The sequence below is a fragment of the Oryctolagus cuniculus genome, chromosome 4, assembly GCF_051225735.1.
Source record: "Oryctolagus cuniculus isolate XC-2025 breed Fujian yellow rabbit chromosome 4, ASM5122573v1, whole genome shotgun sequence".
Lineage (NCBI taxonomy): Eukaryota > Metazoa > Chordata > Mammalia > Lagomorpha > Leporidae > Oryctolagus > Oryctolagus cuniculus.
The window spans coordinates 173,933,650-173,946,858 of NC_142870.1; the positions used below are offsets into that span (position 1 = coordinate 173,933,650).

Genomic DNA, 13,209 nt, shown 5'->3' on the forward strand with positions numbered 1-13,209 from the left:
CTTTAACAGACGCCCTCCCCTGAGCCCTCTGCCCGCCGCAGCCCCGCCCGCCCCCGGCCCCCCTGCACAGCAGTCTCCCGAGTAGCTGTCTGCGCCGCTGTTGGGTTTAGTGTCCTCCTGCGTCTCCGCAGGCGCCCGCGGCACCGCCCTCAGGCATCTCCCAGGGTCACAGCGACCTCCGACCTCCGACCTCCGGAGGGCTGGCTCCAGGGCACTTCTGACTCCTCCTCTTGTCCTGGCCCATCTGCCGGTTTAACAAGCTGGCCACCGCTTCCCTGAAACGTGACCGAGGGGACACCGTCTGGTCTCGCCAGCCCCTCCTGCTCCTGGGAAATCTCTCCGGAGTCTACACTCGCTCCCCTGCTCCCTCCCAGACCTCTGCTCTGGCCCAGACCCTTCCGCACCTGCGGCCTCACGCGTCCACCTGCCCCAGTGTCCCCATCGGAGCCCGCTCGGCGCTGGTTGTCTCTGGCAGCCCTTCCCTCCCCACGGTCTCTCCCGCCCCAGACCCTGGAGCCATCCTGGCCTGCTCTTTGCTGACAGCCTCGTCCAGGCCGGGAGCGAACGCCGTCGGCACAGCTTCTGGAACATCCCCAGCCCCCAGCACTGGTCTCTTCGCAGCCTCGGTGCTGCCCCACCCCCCACCCCCAGTCTGCGCTTTCATCCGCCCACACCTCCTGGCCACGCCCCCCGCCCTGCCCCGAGCACTCCCCACCCGTCCACCGCACAGCGGCGTGGGGTGGAAGTCGGCTCCTGCCTGTCTCAGGCTCCACTCGGAGAGCACACGACGGCCCTCAGGGTCGGCCCCCATGCCCTTGACCTCTGGAAACCCGCGTCTCCCATTCTCCCCCCCCCCGCCCTTCTTGGGTGCCAGGCACATGCTCACCCCCGGGCCTTTGCACTGTTAGCTACCTACATAGCTGGTCCCCTCGTTCCTCCGGGTTGCTCCTGAGAGGTCACTCACTAGCGAGGCTGCCCTGTTGGCTTACGCGGCACCCACGCCCTCCCGGCCAGGTGCTGTCTGTCCCCGCGCTTTGCAGGTTTCTCTCTAGCGGGCTCACTGCGGTGTGACCTTTCTGTTGGCTTCTTTGTTAGTGGCTCCTCTCTTCCTGAAGCTGTGAGAATTCTGCAGTTTTCTCAGAGTGTGACGCAGGGGCTGGCGTGTCACAGGTGCTCCGAAATAATAGAATTAATGTGTTCACGAGTTACTTGTGTAGGCTGTGGAATGGCGTGTGGCTCACCGTCAGCCGTGGGACCCCATGGCCTCCCGCCTGGCCGGCGAGACACGGCAGAACCCTGCGTCCGAGGCCCGCTGGAGCTGACGCGCCCCGGCCACGCGGCTGGTCAGCGGGGCTCCTGGGACTTGAAGCTCTGGTCCCAATTCCTTCCAGCCCTGACACTGCTTGAGTGCCAGCCTCAGGGACTAAATGCTGATTGCTTCTCCTCGCAGCGTGGATGAAAAGACCCCGTACCTGGCTCTGGGGGCTGTGCGGAACATCTCCCTAAACATCTCCATCGCCAACCTGGGGGACGACGCCTACGACGCCAACGTGTCCTTCAACGTCTCCCGCGAGCTCTTCTTCATCAACATGTGGCAGAAGGTAAGGCGGGCGCCCTGCGGCTGCCCCGTGCCCTGCGTGCTTCGCCCATGGGCTGGGACAGGCGATGTTTCCACAGGGACTGTGCCACTCCGTGGGGTATCATTTGGCATTAATGGGCTTTTTCTCCCATCGTGGACGTCAGGAGTAGGCCGGCGTAGCCAGTAAAGGAACAGTGTTCTAGAGAATTCCGCCTCTCGGTCAGTAAGTGCCGCGTCCTCAGTGGGTGAGGAGGGCAAGGCTGGGACAGTAGGACATGGCGGAGGGTGCGGACAGATGGCGAGTTCAGCTCACCCACGGCAGCATCGGGGAGGGCCGCTGCGGCCAGATTCCTTGTTCTTCAGTAAAAACAGCAATCCTCATTGTCACGTGAACCCTTGGGACTTTGGCAGCTAATTAAGATGTTTTCCGAACGTCGTTTGAGCCAAACAAAACATGTCCACTGACCGCAGCCGCCTGCTGTGCTCCGTATGTGGCAGCCCGGCTTGCCTGCCTCTCGCGTGGATCTGCGCTGCTGGTGGAACTTAGTCTCTCTCGCCTCTCACGTCCTTCCCGCAGGTGGCGCTGGGGCAGGTGTGCGAATGGGGAGTGAGGAAGGCCAAGTGCCCCGCAGTGTCTGTGGACCTTCAGCTTGGGGTCTTGCACACATTGTGGGGAGTCGGGCGGGGGTGGGGGGCGCTGTGCTGTGCAGCCGCGGGAAGCATCGCTGAGCTGGGGCGGGGGCTGCGCTGTGCAGCCGCGGGAAGCATCGCTGAGCTGGGGCGGGGGCTGCGCTGTGCAGCTGCGGGAAGCACCCCTGAGCTGGGGGGGGTTGCACTGTGCAGCCGCGGGAAACGCCCCTGAGCTGGGGGGGGGCTGCGCTGTGCAGCCGCGGGAAGCATCGCTGAGCTGGGGCGGGGGCTGCGCTGTGCAGCTGCGGGAAGCACCCCTGAGCTGGGGGGGGTTGCACTGTGCAGCCGCGGGAAACGCCCCTGAGCTGGGGGGGGGCTGCGCTGTGCAGCCGCGGGAAGCATCGCTGAGCTGGGGGGGGGGGGGCGCTGTGCTGTGCAGCCGCGGGAAGCATCGCTGAGCTGGGAGGGGGGGCTGCGTTGTGCAGCTGCGGGAAGCACCCCTGAGCTGGGGGGGGTTGCACTGTGCAGCCGCGGGAAACGCCCCTGAGCTGGGGGGGGGCTGTGCTGTGCAGCCGCGGGAAGCATCGCTGAGCTGGGGGGGGGGGCTGCGCTGTGCAGCCGCGGGAAGCATCGCTGAGCTGGGGGGGGGGCTGCGCTGTGCAGCCAGGGGAAGCACCCCTGAGCTGGGGGGGGCTGTGCTGTGCGGCCACGGGAAGCACCCCTGAGCTGCAGCTGGGATGTTCTCCGAGAGAAGTGCAGTGCGGGGAGTGGAGGGGCGCGTGGCTGCGCCGCTGGCTGGTGCAGACTGGACGTTGCTGCTGTTTCCTGAGGTCGGGGTGACTGGGAACCAGGGGGCTCCTGTGTGCGCCTCGCGCCTGTGAAGTGGCTCTGTGCTGAGGACTGAAGGAGCCCGCGCCGAGCCACTGGTGCACGCGCAGCCCCACGCCGGAAGGCCCGTGATCCCCCCCACCCCGCACTCCAGGACAGGCTCCGTGGATGCCCGGTGCCTGCAGGCAGCAGGCGCCTGAAGGGTCCTGCTTATGAATCTTCAGCCTTGCGATGGGCAAGTGCTCCCTGCACGCAGCGCAAACCCTGCCGTTGAATCCTGAATCCAGGTCTGTCCCCGGCTGATGGTGATGGTGTGCGCGATGGTGCCTGCTCAGGCCAGGCGGCGGCAGGAGCACAGCTGGGGCAGGCTGGGGGCACGCGCGTCTTCCTCCCGGAGTACCCACGTCACCATGGGCTTAGCGGGCTTAGCAGGGCGTAGTCTCGTCAGAGCTTAGGCGCCTCTGCGCACTGATCAAGATTAACTGCCCAGGGGATGCAGGATTGTAAGACGCTGTACAATGTGAGTGTTAACATTTTTTAAACCAAAAGATCAAGACTCATGGTCTTAAAACAGGATTGCAAGAGAGAGAGAGGGAGGGAGAGAGAGAGAGTGAGTTTGTCTGCATACTGTTGAAAACAGAGGCAGTTTTATATTGAGCTTACTTTTTTTTTTTTTTTTGACAGGCAGAGTGGACAGTGAGAGAGAGAGACAGAGAGAAAGGTCTTCCTTTGCGGTAGGTTCACCCTCCAATGGCCGCTGCGGCTGGCACACCGTGCTGATCCGTAGCCAGGAGCCAGGTGCTTCTCCTGGTCTCCCATGGGGTGCAGGGCCCAAGCACTTGGGCCATCCTCCACTGCACTCCCAGGCCACAGCAGAGGGCTGGCCTGGAAGAGGGGCAACCGGGACAGAATCCGGCGCCCCAACCGGGACTAGAACCCGGTGTGCCGGCGCCGCAGGTGGAGGATTAGCCTAGTGAGCCTCGGTGCTGGCTATTGAGCTTACTTTTTGCACTCAATGAATTGCCTTTATTTTAAAAAAGAGGAGTTATGTAAAGCTTAGTAAATGCCAGTAAATACAGAGTTCATGGGAAAATGGAATTAAAAGTTAATGCAAATTTCCACGAATTTTTTGAAGCCTGCCATGTCAGTTAAATGGTTGTGCTGGCTTTTATTTTGTGTGTGTGTGCTGGCTTTTGTAACTCAGTTTTTGCTTTTAATAACTCTGTGGTGGTGTTCCTCATTCATCGCTTAAGTATTGGAGTTTGGGGCTTACAGATACTGACTTTTAAGATTTTTTTCTCTCTATTGGAGGGGCAGAGAGAGCTGGCTCACTCCCCAGATTGCAGCAATGCATTGGGCTGGGTGGGAGTTGGGAGCTGGGGACTGGATCAGCACGGTCCCCCACATGGGTGACAGAAGCCCATCACCTGGGCCATCACCACTTTTCCCAGGATCTGCGTTAGCAAGAAGCTAGGGTTAGGAGCCAATGCCGGGAGCCCACCCCAGGCGCCTGATGTGGGACGGGGCTGGGAACTGAACCCCCGACCCACCAAGGCGTCTGGACAGGCTATGGAGCCCTGGGGCGCTGGCAGGCACAGGAGTTGCCAGAGGGGCTCAGGCACCTTTGTGCTGAGTCTTCCGCTCCGAAACTGCACCTGTGCAAGCGGACAGCGCCCACCGCATCCGCGGCCCCACGAAGCCAAGCCTGGGCCCGACGCCTGCGCCCTGGCCCCGTGTGAGAGCAATGGGAGACGGCTCCTCTCTGCCGCCCGGCAGGAAGCTTCCTTGTGTTCCATCTGTCAAGTTAATAGTCGCCCCGAGTGAAGTGCAAGCCTTAACGTTCACAGTCCATCAGCCAAGCCATTAAGATGATGAATGGGACTTGCTGCCTCCCCTCTGAAGACAGCCGGAGGGTGGATATCAGGGCCTGAGAACAATCAGTCTCTGCCTTGGCCGCCCCCTTCCTGTCTTTAATCCGGTGCCCCCAGCCCCCGGTGACTTCCCCGTGAACTTCCTGCCCGGAGCCAGGCAGACAGCCTGGGCCTGGCTCTCAGCCCGGTGTCCCGGGCAGCCCCTCCGCCTGCCACAGGTGACTCCCAGTCCCTGGGGCCTCTGAGCTGCTCCAGGGAAGGCTACACGCCCTGAGCCCGCGCCCGGAACCCCTGACCTGCGCCACCTGGGACCCTGTGCTGGCTTTCCTGGCTCAGCGGAGAGACCCCAGGGTGGGCAGAGGGACGCTGGGCCCTTGCCCGGGCGGTGAGCAGCGAGAGGTGCTGGAGAAGCCCCGTGTCCACCCGTCTCACGTCACGGCGTGGCCCCTGTCTTCAGGCCGGGAAGCGCTGCACCTGCGTATTCGGGGAGCTGGAAAGGAGGGCGGGGTTTAGCTCTAGAAGTGATGCCGCGTGGTCTCCACGGGACTCGGCGAGGGCGATTCCAGAGCCACAGGACTCCCAGAGTCTGCGCCAGGATTTCAGAAAATGTGCTGCAACTCAGGGGTTTTGTTTTGCTTGTTTTCTGAATAACTGCAAAGCAGCGATTGAGTGATTTCCGCCTGTAAGGGACACGGAGGAGCCTCGGCTCTTTGGTCTGTTTCCTGGAGCAGCGTAACACGCGAAGCAGAAAGTCCTGGCTAAAGCAAGCAGCAGGCTTGTGAAAGTCCAGGAGAACCTGGGCTGGGTTTCCCCGAGGCAGGTGCACAGGCCAGAGATGCACTCCCAGGGAGGCAGGACAGCCCCAGGCACAGGCCCTGCCCCCTCCTGCGAGGGGGCCAGACGTCTGTCCTCACACCAACATCAGTCACCAGTGAGGGGCCCCTTGGGGAAGAGTAAAGCCCCAGGCACTGGGCACCCTCTGGGGATGAGAGGGAGGCTGCAGGAGCCCGAGGACCCAGGGGTGCTGGCTGTGCTTAGCAGATGCCAGTGGAAGCCAGGGTGGCCACGGCCAGGGCGTCCGGGGAGATCTGGGTGTTTGGCGCTGGGCTTGGCGTGAACTGGTGTCCTTACGTTCCGAGGGCGGCTTGCAGGAGTCTGCGTGAATTCCCAGCGCCTGCGGCACGCATCTGCACTAGGGAATTGGCGTAGACAATTGGACTTCAGCAAGCCGGTGCACAACGGAATCCAAAGACACCTTCTTTTTGGTGCAAAACGTTTTGGAAATCCATGCGTAGGTTTTTCATAACACCCATTTCCGTGAGCTCTTTGGAGACTCCTCGTAGGCCTGGATTTCAAATGCTTTGCACCAAAGCGAACTTACCTGGTAATTCCATTTTCTACACGCTGTTTGAAATTGCCTTGAATAGATGCCCAGGGAGTTTAGCAGAGAGCAGGCACGCACAGCCACAGTCTGCTGTGGCCAGCTGGCCAGAGCGGTCCGGCCACCCCTTTGAGGTCAGACTTCGAGAGGGTCCAAGGCTTCCTTTCCTGGCTCCCATGCCCTGTGCTGGCCACCGGCCTGGTTCTTACTCAGGCGTCTGAGGATTAGTGAGCCTGTCCTGCTCTGCAGGGCAGGTGAATTTTTAACATCAGTTAGGAATAGGTTTGGCTGCGGGCAACCGAAAACCCAAGTGTTAGCAGCTGATCCTGGTGGGATTGTGGTGCAGGATGCCAAGGATCCCGTTCCCTCTGCCTTCCCTCTCAGCCCGCATTGCTCCTTGGCTTGTTGGCAGCATCACAGCAGCATCCGGGCAGCAGAGAGGGAGGCCAAGCACAGACGGGCAGCAGAGAGGGAGGCCAAGCACAGACGGGCAGCAAAGAGAGGGAGGCCAAGCACAGACGGGCAGCAGAGAGGGAGGCCAAGCACAGACGGGCAGCAAAGAGAGGGAGGCCAAGCACAGACGGGCAGGAAAGAGAGGGAGGCCAAGCACAGACGGGCAGCAAAGAGAGGGAGGCCAAGCACAGACGGGCAGCAGAGAGGGAGGCCAAGCACAGACGGGCAGCAAAGAGAGGGAGGCCAAGCATAGACGGGCAGCAGAGAGGGAGGCCAAGCACAGACGGGCAGCAGAGAGAGGGAGGCCAAGCACAGACGGGCAGCAGAGAGAGGGAGGCCAAGCACAGACGGGCAGCAGAGAGGGAGGCCAAGCACAGACGGGCAGGAAAGAGAGGGAGGCCAAGCACAGACGGGCAGCAGAGAGGGAGGCCAAGCACAGACGGGCAGGAAAGAGAGGGAGGCCAAGCACAGACGGGCAGCAAAGGGAGGGAGACCAAGCATAGACGGGCAGCAAAGAGAGGGAGGCCAAGCATAGACGGGCAGCAAAGGGAGGGAGGCCAAGCACAGAAGGTCTGCCCCCTGATGAAACACCTCGCGAGAGCTCCGCTTGCATTCCCCACGTCTCCTCGGCAGAACCCTGTCACACGGCACACTAGCTGCAAGGGAGGCTGGTGGTGGGTTTTCTGAGCAGGTTACCCTGCCACCCCAAACAAATTCAGGCCCCCGTGTCCTGGGAGGGAGGGAACTGGAGAGCCCTGGGGGGCCGGCCACAGCAGAGACCTGGGACAGGCTGTTCGCTGGTGTGTGGCACAGCAGAATGGTGACAGGACCAGCGCCGTTCCTGTGCTGTTTTCCTGTTGCCAGAGAGCTCACAGGCCCCGCATACAGCACTAGGATTAAAAAGCAGCAGCAGCAGCAGCACCCTCCTGGGGCTGGCGTTGTGCAGTGGGTTAGGTCTGCTTGCGGCTCCGGCATCCCATATCCGGGTGCCGGCTTGAGTTCCGGCTGCTCTGCTTCCAGTCCTGCCCCTACTAATATGCCTGGGAAGGCAGTGGACGACGGCCCAAGGACTTGGCCCTGCCAGCCGCATGGGAGACCCGGATGAGTTCCTGATCTGGCTGCTGCAGCTGTTTGGGGAGTGAACCAGGGGGTGGGAGATCCCTCTCTCCTTCCCTCCCTCTCACTGCCTCTCCCCGCCCCACCCCCACCCCCACCCCGTATCTCTGGGACTCTACCTTTCCAATAAATAAAGGAGTCCCTTTAAAAGAAGCCATCCTCTTGAATACCTGTTGAGGCGTCTGGCTCGGCCGCAGTCAGGTGTAGCAGAGCACCCGGAACGACCCCGCAGGGGACAGGACTGGGTCTGCCTCCCCGAGTGCTGCCCAGCGAGCCCGGCGAGGGTCTGGCCGGTGCAGGTGTATGAGAGCCCCCCACACCAAGCTGGCACAGCTCTGGGGTGTGAGCTGCACTCCAGGGCCATCCTCAGAGGCCCCTGTGTGCACCTGCCGCTGGGCATCCTCCCATCCTGTCCTGGGCTGCACTTCCTCCCCTCTTTTCTGGGCTCGCTGGGGCACAGGTCTTGGACGTCTTCTGTTCATGATTCCTCACCTCTGGGGCTGCTTCTGGGTTCCCAGCCTGAAGCACACAGGCCCCGCCTTGCATCCGTACGTTTGGCTCACTGTGGTGGAAACTGCCCATGTTGCTAACCTAACTAACTAGATCATTTTTATTTCGTTTGCAACCACAATCTTTGTCTTCAGATAACCCTTCGTGGAGTTTCTTATCTGCGTAATACAACCTCATAGAAGTCTGCTTTGCATCTGTTTTGAGAAATCACCTCTGAGTGGACTCGCAGCCAGTTCAGTTAAATCTAAAGGTTTTGGGTCACTGAGGTAGCGCGTTCTTTTTACTACCTATTGATATTTACATATTGTGACGGGCACATGGTGTCGTGGTTAAGATGCCGCTCGGGATGCCTGTACCCCGTATCACACAGAGTGCCTGGGTTCGAGTCCTAGCTCCACTCTATTCCAGCTCCCTGGGAGGCAGCCGGTGATGGCCAAGTGGTTGGGTCCCTGCCGCCCACGTGGGAGACCTGGACTGAGTCCCTGGCTCCTGGCTTTGGCCCGGCCCAGCCCCAGCTGTTGTGGGCATTTGAGGAGTGAACCAGCGGGGGACAGGCCTCTGTGTCCTCTCTCTGTCTCTATGCTTTGCAAATAAATAAAACTTCGATAAAAGTTACACCAGCATTTGCACACTGAGCTGTTCATACAGTCCTTGGTTTTGGTCTTTTCATGAGATCAGCTGTACCACCCCTTGAAGTGTTGCTGCGTTCGGCTCGCCCACGTCTTGTTCAGGGTGGCACGCCTGTCTCCTATGGGGAGGCCGGTTCCTCCTCGGCGCTCTGGAAACTCGTGGCCGGCAGATCCTCGGCAGCAGCCGCCAGGGACTAACCCTGCTGACCTTGCTGACCGCTCGCTCGTCGGTGTGGCAGCCGCCAGACCCGCACTTAGCTTTGCGACTGCCTCTGATCTTCACGGCAACCCAGCGAGGCGTGTGCGTTACGACCTCAGCCTTCCTGGCGAGGAGACCAAGGCGTAGCAAGGTGAGGGCCGTGGTGCCGGGGATCGGCCCAGACAGGCTGGCTCCAGGCGCGCTCACGCAGCTGCCTGGCACGGCCAGGCCTGCTCACGTGTCTGACGGCTGTGCTGGCTGCAGGGCCAGGTGCTGCATGAATTGGCTCTTTGTCGTCACCTCACTGCCAGGTTTTTTTGTGCAAGGAAGCATTGATGACTTTGCTGAGCGGCTGTGAGTTATCTGAACAAGGCTCTCTTCAGGGCCCCAAGGATGCTGGCACCAGGCTCCGGCTGGGCCGAGCTCGCCTGCCGCGCCCACCGGGCTCCACGTTAGGCCGCGGGAAGCAGGCACAGCCTCGCCCTCGGGTTTTCCTTCCTGGAATGGGTTTGTCCCCAGGTGAATTCCGACAGGAGGAAGGTCACACGCGAGAGCTTTGCCCTGGGACAGGCACACTGCATCCTGTCCTCACGGCCGCCTGTTGAGCCCTGAGTGGCTGGAAGAGGGCGTGAAGTGGCCACACATCCTCTGTGGGTCACGTGGCCCGGACCGTCATCACGTTCGCTCTCTAACTCTGTGGCCTCCCCCCCTCTGAGGTCCACAGCCTGGCGGGAACACTCCAGACTCCTAAGTGACCTCGGTGCCGAGCTCCCTGCTAGATGCTGCTGGCTTTGTGCTGTTGACAGGGCGGCTCAGGGGCTCTCGCAGACACTGAGGGAGCCAGGAGATTAGGGAGTTACTGGTTATGCCAAGCAGCAGCCAGAATCCGGAGACTGGTTATAATTTGCATGTGGGCTGTGTACAGTGGGGTGGTGCTGGGTTTAGACATAGATTCCTGCCATCGAGAGGCGGAGGAGCACAGAGCCCATTGCTGTGTGGCTCAGCCCAGTGGTGAGGAGGTGTTGACCTGTGTCTCAGGGGTCTGAAGGGCTCAGTCCTGTGGGTACGACACGGCCGCTGGGGTGGTCCTGAGTGGGTCGCAGTGCCATCCATCCATCCAGCAAATGTGAATTTCATGTTTAACTTGTATGCCGTCCACTGGAGGGAAGGATCTGAAGAAGCCTCCTGCAGCAAGTGCAGCCCACCTGGGTGCCGTGGACGGCCTCCATGGTGGTGGGCGTGTCCCCGAGGGCGCGGCAGGGCGGGACCGTGTGGCTGGAACGGAGTGGGCAGACAGGCCTGAGATAAGGAAGAGAGGGGCCGCATGGCACAGGTGGGGGTGAGAGCCCCTCCCTGCTCAGCCACAGGAGGAGGTCACGTGGTGTAGTGTTTGCGCCCCAGTGTGTCACGGGGTGCCCTCCCATGCCCGTGGACCGTGGATTGTAAAGCCCTAGCCCAGCAGTTGTCCCGGGGAAGAAAGACATGCGCGCACCATTTCCCTGTACTCTAGAAGAAAGAAAAGAGAATGGTCTTTCGTGAAAATGGAGCGCTTTTCCCCAATACCAGGGTTTTCCCAGAAGGACCCCCCCCCCCAACGGGCTCCCGGCCGCCGATCTCCGCTGCTGGACCCCAGTGCCCCACAGGGCAGCAGTACCAGCTGTGAAACCTAGAAAGCAGCCTGCTCAGGTCCCAAAGGCAGAGCGGCCCTGGCCCCCGGCTGAAAACCACGGCCCGGCGCCGAGTGGCTCCTAGGCTGTGCAGCTCGGTGCTGGGGAAGCGGGGGCCAGGCGGGGCAGGGGGCTCCCTCCCAGGCCTCCGCTGCCAGCTGAGGGTCATGCAGCCGTGTGTCCCACAACCGCCCCGCCTGCTCTCTGCTCTCTAGCCAGTTTGGATGCGCAGTATTAGCTCCGGCTTCCTGTCCTCGGGCTTGTGTTCTGCGTGTGCCTCGTGCGTTCCATGGGCAGTGAGTGGACAGAACAGTGCGTGTTGAGCACCTGGCTCTTCCGAGCCGCGGTTCACCGGGCGTCCTGGCGTGGAAGGCGTCCTCTCCAGGCCGAGGGAGCCCTCGCTCGCTGCTGCCACTCAGGAGGGGAGCAGCATCCCAGCAGGCCAGTGGCCAAGTGGTGTCTGGATTTTCTGAAGCCACTGTTGATTCTCTCCCTACTGGGAGCTTCAGGACGGAGGGAGCAGACACCGGGGGCTGCCTGGTAGTCCACAGTGCCCAGGGTAAGGACGTGCACTCTGGGGTGACGTGGAAGTGAGGCCAGAGGGAGCCGGCTGTGCAGGGCCAGGATGCAGGCAAGCTCTGGCTCTCTGCCCTGCCCCCTGCACACATCGTGCCCTGCTCCAGGTGGTCCTTTGTCCATGCGACTCCCCGGCCAGGATGGTGCCTGTCTGTCTTCTCCCCCGGAAACCTCTCTCAGCCTCACTTGTGTGGTGGGAGTCAGCTGTTTCTCAGACCGCTCCTTTTCCTAGAAGTTACTGACCGAGTGGCCAGTGGGCCCCGCTGTTTGCCAAGCCTGAGTGACGGTGTCAGCGCAGGTGGTCTGTCCGAGCTGTGCTCCCGGTGCAGTAAGACCTGGACAGTAGGGACTCCGTTTTGGAGCACCTGAGACCCCATCTTGACAAAGCACCCCCCGCCCACTGAGACTGGTCTGAAACTATGATCTAAAACACTGGACAGCAGCAGTCCCCGCACCACAGGGGCGCAGCATGGAGACCCCCAGCATGATCGCTGAAGCTTAGAAACAGACAGGCTGCACCTGGGCTAATGACAGATTGTAATTTGTCTGTGTTCCAGGTATAATTTAGGCCAATGCCTGGATTAATGTCAAGATTATAATTGAAATTGTTAAGATTGTAACTGGCATTAAGATTATAATTGATAGTAGTTTCACATAGGCTTTAGGTCAGCTTGGCTCCGGTAACCATGTATCCCCCCGATCCTGGCCGCCATGTACCCCCCCGATCCTGGTTACCTTGTATCCCTCCCCCCCCCCGATCCTGGCCACCATGTATCCCCCCCGATCCTGGCCGCCATGTGACCCCCCCGATCCTGGCCACCATGTGTCCCCCCTGATCCTGGCCGCCATGTATCCCCCCGATCCTGGCCACCATGTGACCCCCCAATCCTGGCCACCATGTGTCCCCCCGATCCTGGCCACCATGTATCCCCCCGATCCTGGCCGCCCTGTATCCCCCCCGATCCTGGCCACCATGTGTCCCCCCGATCCTGGCCACCATGTGTCCCCCCGATCCTGGCCGCCATGTATCACCCCGATCCTGGCCGCCATGTATCCCTGCCGATCCTGGCCACCATGTGTCCCCCCGATCCTGGCCACCATGTGTCCCCCCGATCCTGGCCACCATGTATCCCCCGATCCTGGCCACCATGTGTCCCCCCCGATCCTGGCCACCATGTATCCCCCCCGATCCTGGCCACCATGTATCCCCCTGATCCTGGCCACCATGTGTCCCCCCCGATGCTGGCTACCATGTATCCCCCCCTGATCCTGGCCACCATGTGTCCCCTGATCCTGGCCGCCATGTGTCCCCCCGATCCTGGCCGCCATGTGTCCCCCCGATCCTGGCCGCCATGTGTCCCCCCCGGTCCTGGCCGCCATGTGTCCCCCCCGATCCTGGCCACCATGTGTCCCCCCCGATCCTGGCCACCATGTATCCCCCTGATCCTGGCCACCATGTATCCCCCCCGATCCTGGCCACCATATATCCCCCCCGATCCTGGCCGCCATGTGTCCCCCCCGATCCTGGCCACCATGTATCCCCCCCTGATCCTGGCCACCATGTATCCCCCCCCGATCCTGGCCACCATATATCCCCCCTGATCCTGGCCACCATGTGTCCCCCCGATCCTGGCCACCATATATCCCCCCTGATCCTGGCCACCATGTGTCCCCCCGATCCTGGCCGCCATGTGTCCCCCGATCCTGGCTGCCATGTATCCCCCCGATCCTGGCCACCATGTGTCCCCCTGATCCTGGCCACCATGTGTC

The 13,209-nt window shown here is 61.6% G+C and overlaps 1 protein-coding gene across 3 annotated transcripts in view; it reads left to right on the plus strand.

Moving 5' to 3' along the window:
* Window positions 1-13,209, plus strand: part of ITGA9 (integrin subunit alpha 9) — a 302,474-nt gene that overhangs the window by 208,359 nt on the left and 80,906 nt on the right. For all 3 annotated transcript variants that reach the window (XM_070073006.2, XM_089331344.1, XM_089331343.1), the window contains one exon: window positions 1,451-1,601. In XM_070073006.2, the coding sequence (XP_069929107.2) occupies window positions 1,451-1,601 (151 nt within the window). The remainder of the gene's footprint in view (window positions 1-1,450; window positions 1,602-13,209) is intronic.